The sequence below is a fragment of the Notamacropus eugenii genome, chromosome 4 (genome assembly GCF_028372415.1).
Source record: "Notamacropus eugenii isolate mMacEug1 chromosome 4, mMacEug1.pri_v2, whole genome shotgun sequence".
Lineage (NCBI taxonomy): Eukaryota > Metazoa > Chordata > Mammalia > Diprotodontia > Macropodidae > Notamacropus > Notamacropus eugenii.
In genome coordinates, this window is record NC_092875.1 from 61,719,071 (window position 1) to 61,731,625 (window position 12,555).

Sequence of the window (12,555 nt, forward strand, 5' to 3'; positions counted from 1 at the left end):
GGATCATCTTTTAAAAAAGTCTTTGTGCCAGCACTGCGGAAGACCCTTTCCCCCAAGATGGCACTGAAGGCAAAGAAGGAAGTCGTTATCCCCCCCAAGACAGAAACCAAGTCCAAGGCCTTGAAGACCAAGAAGGCGGTGTTAAAGGGTGTCCACAGCCACAAAAAGAAGAAGATTCGAACATCCCCCACCTTCCAGCGACCCAAGACACTAAGACTAAGAAGGCAGCCCAAATACCCAAGGAAAAGTGCCCCTCGGAGAAACAAGCTTGATCACTATGCAATCATTAAGTTTCCCTTGACCACTGAGTCTGCTATGAAGAAGACTGAGGACAACAACACCCTAGCTTTCATTGCGGACATCAAGGCCAACAAGCATCAGATCAAGCAGGCAGTAAGGAAGCTGTATGACATCAATGTGGCCAAGGTCAACACACTGATCCAGCCTGATGGAGAGAAGAAAACTTATTTCTGGCTTGCTCCAGACTATGATGCCTTGGATGTTGCCAACAAAATTGGAATCATCCAAACTGTGTCCAACTGTCTCACTGCACCTACAATAAAAAGTTTTCCCCTATAAAAAAAAAAAATCTTGGTGGCCCCAGAACACCTGACATAGTGCTTAGCACAAAGTAAAGTGCTTAAAAAAATGCTTTTTCATTCATTTATTCACTCATTCATCAATTCATTCATTAAGATTAAATAGATAATACAGAATTGGAACAAATCCAGGAGAACAAAAACATGCAATTCTTGGGTTAGACCAACCCCAAATTGCAAATGACTAGGGAAAGGCATCATCACTAATGTTTCAACCCTCCAAACAATCTGTAAGTAACACCAGCTAATAAAATGGACCTCAGAGCTCCTGTGAGCTAGCAATGGGCACACCTGGACACAAATCTAAGGAATGGATACCATAAGCACTCAGAGCTACATGATTTGACTTCTTTCTCCCCCAACAGTTTCTAACCTATATGACCAAGAAAGAAGTCCTTTCGGTTTCAGTTACCAGAATACACCTGTTAACTCCTTACCTGATGGAAAGAAAATCTACATAGCTATTTTGCAGCAAGTCTAAGTAAGTGGTGTATTAATCAAATGTTTATATGTTATAATTATACATGGAAAAGCTCTTGGGAGAGTACCCCAGGGACATATGCTTGTAATAGCTCAAATTCACACAGTAATTTACAGTTGACAAAGCAATTTTCTCATATCCTCCTCACAAAAGAGATAGCCCTAGGATTACTATTTGACAGATGCGGAAGTTGAGGCTAAGAGAAATGAAATGACTTGTCCATGGCCATATTCCTACTAAGTAGCTATCCTGGGGCTAGAATTCCAAGGCTTGATTGACTCCAAATCCACTGCTCTTTCCCCTCCTTCACACTGGGAAGCCAAGTCAAAAGATGGTTCAGAAGCCCCCTAAGCTATCCACATAGACATCATGAAAGGCCAAGCACAACAAACATCCTTGCATCTCAGTTTCCTCCTTAAGGTGGTAATAACACCCACAGCCACTATGAACACAGTACCTATAAACTGTCAAGCATTCTACAGCCATGAGCTGCCACTATTATTACTTTTGGTGCCCCAGGGTTCCTTCCTATGGGATCTTAATCTTAAAAGCAAAACACAAGCTGGTAGCTGTGAAGACGAGCCTCTGTAAATCTTTTTTTTTTTTTTTGCACTTAATCATATTTTCTTTTTTTCCAATTACATGAAAAGATAGTTTGCAACATTCATTTTTGTAAGATTTTGAGTTCCAAAGTTTTCTCCCTCCCTTCCTTCCCCCTCTCTAAGACAGCAAATAATCTGATAAAGGACTTTTGTAAATCTTGAAGGACTCATTTTTCAAAAATTTATTTATTTTTAGTTTTCAACATTCATTTCCACAAGATTTTGAGTTCCAAATTTTTTCCCATCTCTCCCCTCTCCCACCCCAAAACACCATGCATTCTGATTACCCCTTCCCCCAATCTGCCCTCCCTTCTATCACACCCCTCCCTTCCCTTATCCCCATCTTCTCTCTTTTCCTGTAGGGCAAGATAGATTTCTATACCCCAATACCTGTATTTCTTATTTCCCAGTTGCATGCAAAAACAATTCTCAACATTCATTCCTTAAACTTTTAGTTCCAACTTCTCTCCCTTCCTCTTTCCTCACCTATCCCCAATGAGAAGGCAAGCAATTCAATATAGGCTATATATTTGTAGTTTTGCTAAAGACTTCCATAATAGTCATGTTGTGAAAGTAGAACCTTTGTAAATCTTAAAGCACAAAGAAAAATATTATTACAGTTACCAATTAACAATCCTTTATAGTTAAGGTAGAAATGAGAAGGACCTCAGAAGCAATGGAATCCAAATACCTTCCTAAAAGATGAATCCCTTTACAAGGGGATGACCTCTCTTGAATCCTTCCCAAGAGGAAGCTCTGATACTCACTAAGCTGCAGGTAAACCTCGCCCCCAAACTTAGTAATTATCAAGTTCTTTATCACACAGAAAATCGACCACTGCAACTAACCCCATTGGTCCTAGTACTGTCCCCTGCCCTCCAGAACCCCCTACAATGAATTTCTTCTCTTCCCTCTGGTTTGTTCAAATACTCTTCCTGCAGATACTGAAAGTCCTAGTTCATACCCACCCACACCCCAAGTCAAGTCTGCTCAAAGCTAAATCTCTACACACTTGGAAAAATGGGACACACCTACATTTCCTGAACACCCTAGAAAATTCTGATTGAAGCTGATTTCGGGAAGAGATGGCCCAACACCCCAGTGGGGTCTCCCATAATACAGGGCCAAGCAATAACTCCATAATGCTATTGGTTTTGACCAAAGCCCATCATAAGACGTAGGGAGCAAGGAGTAGCTACAAAATGAACATTAAAATATGCTAGATTTACAGCAAAGAAGACCTGAGTGTGAAAGTGGAGAGCAAATTAATAAAGTTCATTTCATAAAAGGAATCATCAGACCAAGACACTGCTGTCCTTTTAAGCATGGCATCTGAAGTTGCTTTTGGCCAGTGCAAAAATACTAACTGACTATGTGACCTCAGGGAAGTCACTGCCAACCAGTGAAGCATGAGACTTGTGCTACAGAGGAACCACTTAGGACATTGTCTGTTCCAAGGTGCCTTCCCACTTTAAAATCCTATTACATTCATATAAAGAAACACCCTCATAATTGGCTGTGTGGGCAATAGACAAGTTAGCATGTAGAAAAGTGGTAGGAAGAGTCCTTTTTGTAATATCACTTCTAAAATGTTATTCATTATCAAAATTCAAATTATTCATGATGTTCTTTATTGAGAGGAGTGCAGCACAGTACAAAGTACAGTGGGCACTTGGTATCAGAAGACCTAGGATGGAATATCGGCACTACCATTTATTTCCCCACCAAATGACTCTGGACCAGCCATTAACTTCTCTTGTCCTCAGTTTCCTCAATTGTACAATGGGTATAAGGACCATGCTCTGCCTGATGCACTGTGTGGTAAGGTAGATTTGGAGTCAGAAGCCAGGTGTTCACACACCCACTCTACCACTGTGTTCTAGTTGGCAGGTCACTTAAATTCTCAGAGCTTCCAAGTCTTCATCCATAAAATTGGGAATTGGAATTCTAAATTTGTTTCAATCTAACAAATGTTTATTAACTGACTACTGTGTACAAGACCCTGGGCTGTATTTGAGAAATATAAAGAGAAAAGGAGTAACAGTTCCTACCCTCAAGGGGTATGCCTTCTCTGGGGAGAGTACAGCATGTAAACAGATAAGTCTATACATGGTATCTGAGAGATGGAAAGAGAATTAGAGAAGCCTTCCTATAGGCACATGATCTGGACTCTGAAGGAAGTTAGGAATTCTAAGAGAGAGAAGCAAGGGTCATTTTGAGGGAAGCATTTTGTAAGATATAATGCAAACATGATAAAAATGGGAGCCACATGAGTTACTGATCTGCGTCAGTCAAAACTGTCCCATTTCCCTGCCCCCCGGCCTCCATAAAAAACAAACAAAAAAAACTTTTGGCATGGCCTAGCTCAGGTTCTAGAGTTTGAGAATTTTAAAAAGAAAATGTTGACAACTGTATTTCAATCTAAGGGGTTTCCTTTATAATCCTCTGTATTTATCTTTATGCATTTCATAGCCTGACTCTGAGAAGAGGCCTTCCCACAAGGGTAACAGTCAAACACAGGGCACACAAACAAGGTGAAGATCTGCTGGGTCTGGATGATTCAATATTCCCAAAGATCTGTGCCCAAGTACTCCATCAAACAAGAGTTTCCCCTCCACATTCTGGTGGATGGATAGAGTCATTTGTGTGACCATTAAAGTCTAACTTTCCATCAATAAGCTGATTTTTTCCATACTTAACTAGGCTAGTACTCAGTTGGCTGAATGTGATGCAGAAGGTCACTACCTGAAGTCTCCCCATCTGGGCAGCACCTGTCAGAGCCTGCATTCATAGGCCTGGCCCTAGCATACCAAAGGTCATCTCTTCACCATGACTGAACATCAAGGAAAGATATGGGATGAGAGGTTTAAGGGTCCTTAAACTTTTATTGCGTCAAGGAACTCAGTGGCAGTTAGTCTGCGGCAGCCTGTGAACCTCTTCGCAGAATCATGTCATTAAATGCATAAAATAAAATAATTATACAGGAAACAATATTAAAATGTAACTATCAAAAAAATTTTTTAAACAAGTTCATAAAATATGAGCAAGCAGATTTTGGAAAAATCTGGAAAGACTTGTATGAACTGATACAAAGTGAAATGAACAGAACGAGGAAAACAGTAACAGCAATATTGTGTGATGATCCACTATAAATGACTTAGTTCTTCTCAGCAATACAATGATCCAAGACAATTACAAAGGTTGAGAAATGCTATCTATTTCCAGAGAAAGAACTGGTGGACTCTGAATACAGATCAAAGCACTTTGTGTATTTGTGTGTGTGTGTGTGTGTGTGTGTGTGTGTGTGTGTTTCTTTTGGACTGTTTCTTCTTTCACGACTGTAATTAATATGAAAATGTTTTACATGATTGCACGCATGCATATATCAAATTGTTTACCATTAAAGGAAGAAGGGAGTAAAGGAAGAAAAACCTGGAACTCAAAATTTTGTAAAGTAATGCTAAAAATTCTTTTTACATATAGTTGGGAAAAGAAAAAATACTATTAAAAGTTTTTAAAAACAACAACAACAATAAGTTCATGGAGATCCTGGAATCTACCCATGAACGGAAGCCCTGTCCTAGATCAAACAGGATAGAAAAGTGCAGGGGCATGGCTGGTCTTTCAGCTCAGGGTTAGGTAAGAGGTTTAGGTACGCTCAGAGAAGCCTACGTGTGTCCAACACAGTGCTGCACGCAATTTGGATGTGGATTGTCAGAGTCCCTTAGGGTTTAGAGCAGACTCTAAACTTGGCATGTACCCTGCCCCTCCCCCTTTTACCACTGGATGCCCAGAGGCAGGAAGTTGATCCAGCTCCTATAGGCCAAATGGGTCTCCTCCCTTTCTACCGCTCCTACTGGCAGGGTCACAAAAAATAAACAACAATAAAAAGCCAGTAAGAAAGAATAAAATGAATGCTGGTCATCTGCCAAGAAGAGAAGGCAGAAACACTCCCAGTTGGCTGGCTCCCAATCCTCAAAGGATGCCCTGTCTTCTCATAAGTGAAGCTCACTCCCCAGCAGTCACCTGGGATGCACACTGTAAACACCAACTGTTTGACAAAGGAAATAGTATTTCTTGAAAGAAGGAAAGCGTATGTTAGAAAGGATGCCCCTTTTGTCGTCTTGGTAAGCCAGGGGAGGACTGCGACAAAGGACTGGAAAAGCTGAAATTTCCACTTCCTAAATCCTTCCCCCCCAGCCAATCTCCAGTGATGGTTATAAATGAATTCATTAGTTTATCCATTCATTCATTCCACAAAAACTCCCTGAGGACCTACTAGGTGCAGAAAGCAGGCCTTGGCCTTAGGGGAGGTAGGAATCTAAGTATAGTCCCTGCCCTCAAGCCAATCAGCAAAAAAACATTTATTAAGTGCCTACTCAGTGTATAACGTGGTGCTAAGCATAAAGGAAGGTAAAAAATAGCCCCTATTCTCAAGGATCTCACTGTCTAATAGAGGAGACAGCAGGAAAAACCTAAAATAAACAAGCTATATACAGGTTAAGTTGGAAATGATCACTACAGGGGAAGGCACTAGAATTAAGTGGATTGGGGAAAAGGTTCCTGTAGAAGGTGAAATTGTAGGAGGAGCTGAAGGAAGTGAGGAAAGCAGGAGGGTGGAGATGAGGAAGGAGAGCTTTCCAGGCAGGGGGGATGGCCAGGAAAATGCCCAGGATTAGACTATGGAGGGAAATAGTAAAGAGGTCAGGGTCATTTAAACAGCTCACAGTCTAAGAAAAGAATAAGGCACATGCATAGGCAATGACAGACAGTATGAATCATTCAATAGCTAAGTGCATAAGAGGAAGACCTGGACCTGAGTCCCTTTCTGGCCACTGTGCTGGGTGGGTGACCTCAGAAAGTCAATTTTCCTTGCGGGGCCTCATCTACTCCTCTGTAAAATGAGATTAGACAAGACAACCTCAGGCTTTCAAAGCCTATTTATTCAAATAGTCCAAAATGAGTATTGCATGATGGAGTGAGGACGGGACAGCTCTGCAAGGGGCAGTGCCCCTTTGCAGAGGTCTTCAGGGAGACCGTTTCTCATGGATCCTGTAGAACACATGGCATTCTGCTCTTCTGAGATCATTCGAGCCAGAGGGGACAGGGAAGGCTTCATGGAAGATGTGTCATTTAATTAGGACCATTGAAGAAGGGGGAACATTTCCACAGGCATGGAAGAATCAGAGGAGGAGTAAAGATGCAGGGGTAAGAAAACACGGGGTATACTCCCAGGGAAACAGCTAGTCTAATAGAAGTAGATAGAAAAATCACATTCTGAAAGCTGGCTGGGGCTTAGGAGATCCAGTCCAATTCTAGTTTTCCTGATGAGGAAATTAAGGCCTAGACTGATGAAATGCCTTGCCTCATTTGAGTTAGCAGTTGGGCAAAAACTCCAGATCCATGGAAGCAGGTAGTGAGGAGTCATCTGTGCCCTCAGAGAAGAGTCCCAGCAGAGCAGCTTGCATTAAAGAAAAGGCATTATCCCAGACAGACCCTCCACTCCCTAGGATGGCCAAGGAAATATGAGGAAACAGCCTGGCACTCCAGGGATTCCCAGTCAGCTGCCAGCCTTCCTCCATCTAACTCCCCTTCACGTTCTCTCCATTCCAACCAAACTGAACCAACAAGCTCAACCTCAAACAAAACATGCTGTCTCCTGCCACCCCCCACCTCCTACCTCTGGAACTGGAATCTGTTACCTCTGCCCTTCACAATCTTTTTCATCCCATGATGAAATGCAGCATTGCCCCTGCACTGAGGAGAGAGTTCAAACGCTCATTTTAAAATTAACTAGCAGTGGGACCCTGGGCAAGGCACTTGATCTGAGTCTTAGTACCTTCACCTATAAAATGGGGATAATACTTTCATTTTCTACACTCCAGAGTTGTTGTTAGGCTCAAATTGAGAATTGTGTATTGTGCTCTATAAGGTGCTAAGTGCTATATAAATACAAACGATTATTATATGTCTGATTATTATTCCAGGTGCAACTCAAGCACCATTTTCTCTTTGAAACGTTCCCTGGTTTCCTTAACCAAACATATTCTTTCCCAATTCCAAAGGATTTTGTCTGAAGCTCTCCTTTGGTCCAATCACATTCTCCAGCATACTTATCTACATACAAGGAAATTCCTTGAAGACAGGGTCTGTGATATCTATGGCACCCCGACTCCAGATGATACCTAATAATTGAATCAAGCTATCCTGGCAAGGGGAATTTTGAACAAGCAGGAGAAATTTTCTCTATTCAAGCTACAGAGTCAAACTATGATGAACTATCAGCAGGCTTTACCCAAAGAGTGCGACTGATGGATTAATGCCAGACTGGCCTTGGCCTCATAATGCTCACCAGTTCAATACTGACTTGAAAGAAAATACAATAAGTAGGCGTGCTTATCAAATCTGCCAATGACACCAAGCTAGGAGGGTTAGCTAATGAGACTGATGAGACTTGAGATTTCAGAAAGATCTTGCTTAACAGGCTGAATTGACTTGTCCTAAAAAGAACAAGATGAAACAATCAGGGTATGGAAAGTCTTGCACTTTGGTTCCAAAAACAAACAAACAAAAATCAGTTATTTAATTATAGGATGAGGAAGACATGACTTGCTATAAATTGATCTTAGAATAGCCTGAAAAGAAGAGATCCAAGGCTATGCACAGTCATAGACGCATAGAGGTGAAAGCAAACTAGGTCATCCTTTGCCTCAATTCTTACCTAGCCTTTAATCACTGAATGAGTGTTGCCTCAGACAAACTGAGACCTGGGAAAGACTTAGCTTACACCTTAGCCAAGGTCTCTCACTGCATCTGGGGCTATGTCTCACCACTGGGCCCAGATGACTGTAGGAGACAGTAAGGATGGTGACTCTGCACAGCTTGGCCTCACTTAAATCCAATTCACATTCAAGTCAAACTGCTGTCATTGGTCCTCTTTGAGAATGAAGGATGGTTAACAACGGAGGCATGGAGGGGCATATTCTGACAATATCCAACATCTAACTTGGCTTTTTCGGGGTTGTCAGTGGGAAAGTAGGCTGAGATCAGGCAATGCAGGGTGGAAGAAAACTACCTCCCCACAAGTAACTGTGTTAAACGTGCTTCCCCAAACTAGTAGAGAATGCAGTTGGGAGACATGTCACTGCAACTCACAGACAGGTAGAGAAACAACTGCAGACACCTCAGTATTGTAGCAGCTCTTCAAGTTAAGGGGGATGTGAAAGCATTAATGAAAGCAGGAAGGAATTAACAGCAGCCTGAAGCTGATGGTAAAAGAAAGGACTATACCTGAATCCAACTGCTGATCCCCCCCAAAAAAATTCTTAGCAACTAGAAAACAGAAAGGGAAGAAAACGGAATATGTCATTCACTAGAGTTCAGGCCAAGTTGAGGCCAAGACCTTGGGCCACATCAGGAATCGCCTCTACCAGTAAAAAGGAAAGGAGGAGATGGAGAAAACTGAAAATGAAAAGAGGAGTGAACTATGAAATCAAAGCAAAAACACAAGCCCAAAGATCAATAAATCCCACTCTCAACCTGTGGTTCAATAAAAAGAAGGCAAAACTCTCAAGGCTCCCTGGAGATACCACAATTCTGATCAGAATGGGCAATTTCCAGGAATCTTTGCCCAAAAGCACACCCCTATATCCTCTTCCTCCTTCCTCCCCATCAATCCATGAAAAACAGAAGGCCCAGCAAAACCAAGAGAAACTCTACAGAAACCAATTAAAATCATCTTCCTCCATTCAATTCTACTAACAATAATTAAATGCCTACTTCATGCCCAGGACTGTGCTAGGAAAGAAACAAAACTGAGGTAAGATTTAGTGTTTTCCCTTGAGGAGATCACAGTCCAACAGAGGGGCAAGTCATGTTCACAAATTAATATAATACAAAATAGAACATGATCAGTACACAAGAGGAATGCCACAAAGGCAAAAGATCAGAAGAATATTCTAAAGAAGAAGACTGTGTACAATACGGGGAAAAGGCTGAAAAATGGGGGACAAGAACAGAAAATCATCCCGTTAAGCCAGAGCAAAGAAGAGGATCACAAGATGTGAGGAAAGAAAGAGAGTCCAGATAAAGGAATCTATCATTGTTTTCTAGGTACTGGGGAGTCAATGAAGAGTCTTGTGACTTGAGGCAGTGACTTGAGCAGTATGAAACATGTATTGGAAAGGGAAGAGACTGGAGACCTAAGAATCAGTGAGCAGGTTACTGTGGCCCACCAGGCAATAAGGCCTGCACTAGGGCAGTGGATTTGGGGATAGAAAAAGATAGATGTAAAAGATGTCAGGAAACGATTAGGTCACAGCATCACAGACTAGAAAGAAAGCTCAGCGTAGAAGCAGAGAAGCTGATTTCAAATGTTGGTGCTGCTGACGACTCTCCATGTGAGTCCAGGCAAGTCTCTGACTCTGCAGGGGATGAGGAGAGGGTCAGAAGGAGAAGAAAAACAACAATCGCTGACGTTCATATAATGCCTACCATATGCCCAGTATTATGCTAAGCACACCGCAATTACTACTGTATTTGATCTTCACAATAATCCTGGGAAGTAGGTACTGTTATGATCCCCATTTTACTGATGAGGAAGCTGAGGCAGACAGAGGTTAAGTGACTTGCCCAGGGTCTCACACTGAGTGTCTGAGACTGGATTTGAACTTGGGTCTTCCTGACTCCAGGTCAGGGGCTTTAGTCACAGAACTACCTAGCTACCTGAGGGAGCTGGCCTAGATAAAGATTAAGGTTCCTTCCAGCATTAAATTCCACAACAGAATTGGGGGGGGAGAGAATCCCAGAGAACAATGAAGTTTCTATCCTAGGTGACTAGTAGTGTTCACTGATTAAAAAAAAAAAGTCAGATGCTAGGTATAGCGAGAGGAATTCTCTTTAGAAGCAGCTTGTGGTGTTGACTCAACAGCATTGCCAGGGCAGATCTTTTGGAGTTCAGAAAAGGTGAGATGTACGTATCGTCTATGAGTTCTCCCAAAAAGCATAAATGGACAGCTAATATGCTTACTCTCCTACCACAGAGAAATGAAAGCCCAGAAACCAGGATGAGATTTCCCCACCTCAAAGCAGAGCTCATGCAGGGAAAAGGGTGGTTAACTCCCTCTGCCAGGTACTTTCACAGCTGCAAAGTTACCACTGAGCTCCGGGCTTTGAACACAACCAACTCAAAATAATGGCTGAGACTCAGCCTCTGAAATAGGGTCCCCCAGAAAGAACACTTGCCTGGTCCCAAACACCTGACAACAGGCCTAGCTTTACAAACCTGAGAGTGCAATGAAAATTAATTGATTTTATTTTTTTGTTATGATAAATTTGAGAAATACCAACAAACCTGACATTTCCATACATGAAGAACTAGGGGAAAAAAAGAGTATTTTAACTGAAACTGTACATCTCATTACTATACAGCTTGGGTTTTGTTTTGTTTTGTTTTTAAATTTTAGTGAGTGCAAAAATACAGCATGTTAGTTCCAAAAACTGTCCCACTTCTCTTTGTTTTCTTCTAGATTTCTTTCTGTTCTCTTGGGCATAAAAAAAAAAAATTCCAGGGATAAAACAACGATGCCCATTACCACCACTGTTATTCAATATTGTGCTAGAAATGTTAGCTTTAGCAGTAAGAGAAGAAAAAGAAATGGAAAGAATTAGGGTAGGAAACAAAACTCTCACACTCTGCAGATGTTATGACAGTATATTTAGAGAATCAATTAAAAAACTACTTGAAATAATTAATAACTTTAGCAAAGTCACAGGATATAAAATAAACTCACATAAATGATCAGCATTTCTATATATTACCCACAAAGCTCAGCAGCAAGAGATAGAAAGAAAAATTCTATTTAAAATAACTGTAGAGTCTACAGTTTATATTGTCTACATTCTGGACAATATAAAATATTTGGGAGTCTACTTGCCAAGACAAAGCTGGGAACTATATGAACACAATTACAAAACACTTTTCACACAAATGAAGTCAGATCTAACCAACTGGAAAAATATCAATTGCTCATGGGCAGGCTGAGCTAATACAATAAAAATGACAATTCTACCTAAATTAATTTACTTATTCAGTGCCATATCAATCAAACTACCAAAAATTTATTTTATAGAGCTAGAAAAATAATAGCGAATTTCATTTGCAAGAACAAAAGGTCAAGAATATCAAGGGAAGTAATAAAAAAAAAATGCAAAGGAAAATGGCCTAGCTGTGCCAGATCTAAAACTATACTATAAAGCATCAGTTACCAAAACTATTTGGTACTGGCTAAAAAACATAGTGGTAAATGAGTGCAATAGACGGTAGAGAAGTAATCTACTTTTTGATAAACCCAAAGATTCTAGCTTATGGAATAAGAACTCATGATTTGACAAAAATTGTTGGGAAAACTAAAAAGTGGTATGACAAAAACTAGGTATAGATCAGCATCTTACACTGTATATCAAAATGGGTACATGATTTAGAGATAAAGGTGATATCATAAGCAAATTAAGAGAGCATGGAATAGTCTACCTGCCAAATTTATGGAGAAGGGAAGAATTTATGACCAAACAAGAGATAAAGAACATTACAAAAAGCAAAATGGATAATTTTAAACTTAAAAAGTTTTTGCACAAACAAAACCAAAGCAACCAAGATTAAAAGGAAAGCAAAAAGATGGGAAACAATTTTTACAGTTAGTGTTTCTGATGAAGGCCTTATTTCTCAACTATATAAAGAACTGAGTGAAATTTATAAGATTACCAGTCATTCCCCAATTGATAAATGGTCAAATGATATGAACAGGCAGTTTTTTTTTTAATTTTTATTTTTTAATGTTTAACAATCACTGCCATACAATTGAGATTTTATCCC

At 40.6% G+C, this 12,555-nt stretch overlaps 2 protein-coding genes across 3 annotated transcripts in view; one reads left to right on the plus strand and one right to left on the minus strand.

Moving 5' to 3' along the window:
• Positions 1-12,555, minus strand: part of SBNO2 (strawberry notch homolog 2) — a 226,517-nt gene that overhangs the window by 127,882 nt on the left and 86,080 nt on the right. The gene's annotated exons all lie outside the window — the stretch shown is intronic.
• LOC140498698 (large ribosomal subunit protein uL23-like) lies at positions 58-579 on the plus strand. The gene has a single exon (XM_072599565.1). It carries the CDS (start codon positions 58-60, stop codon positions 577-579), a length of 522 nt encoding a protein of 173 aa, XP_072455666.1.

Excerpts from the sequence above, each read along its gene's own strand:
- LOC140498698 (XM_072599565.1), top strand. The coding sequence starts at position 58 with ATGGCACTGAAGGCAAAGAAGGAAGTCGTTATCCCCCCCAAGACAGAA.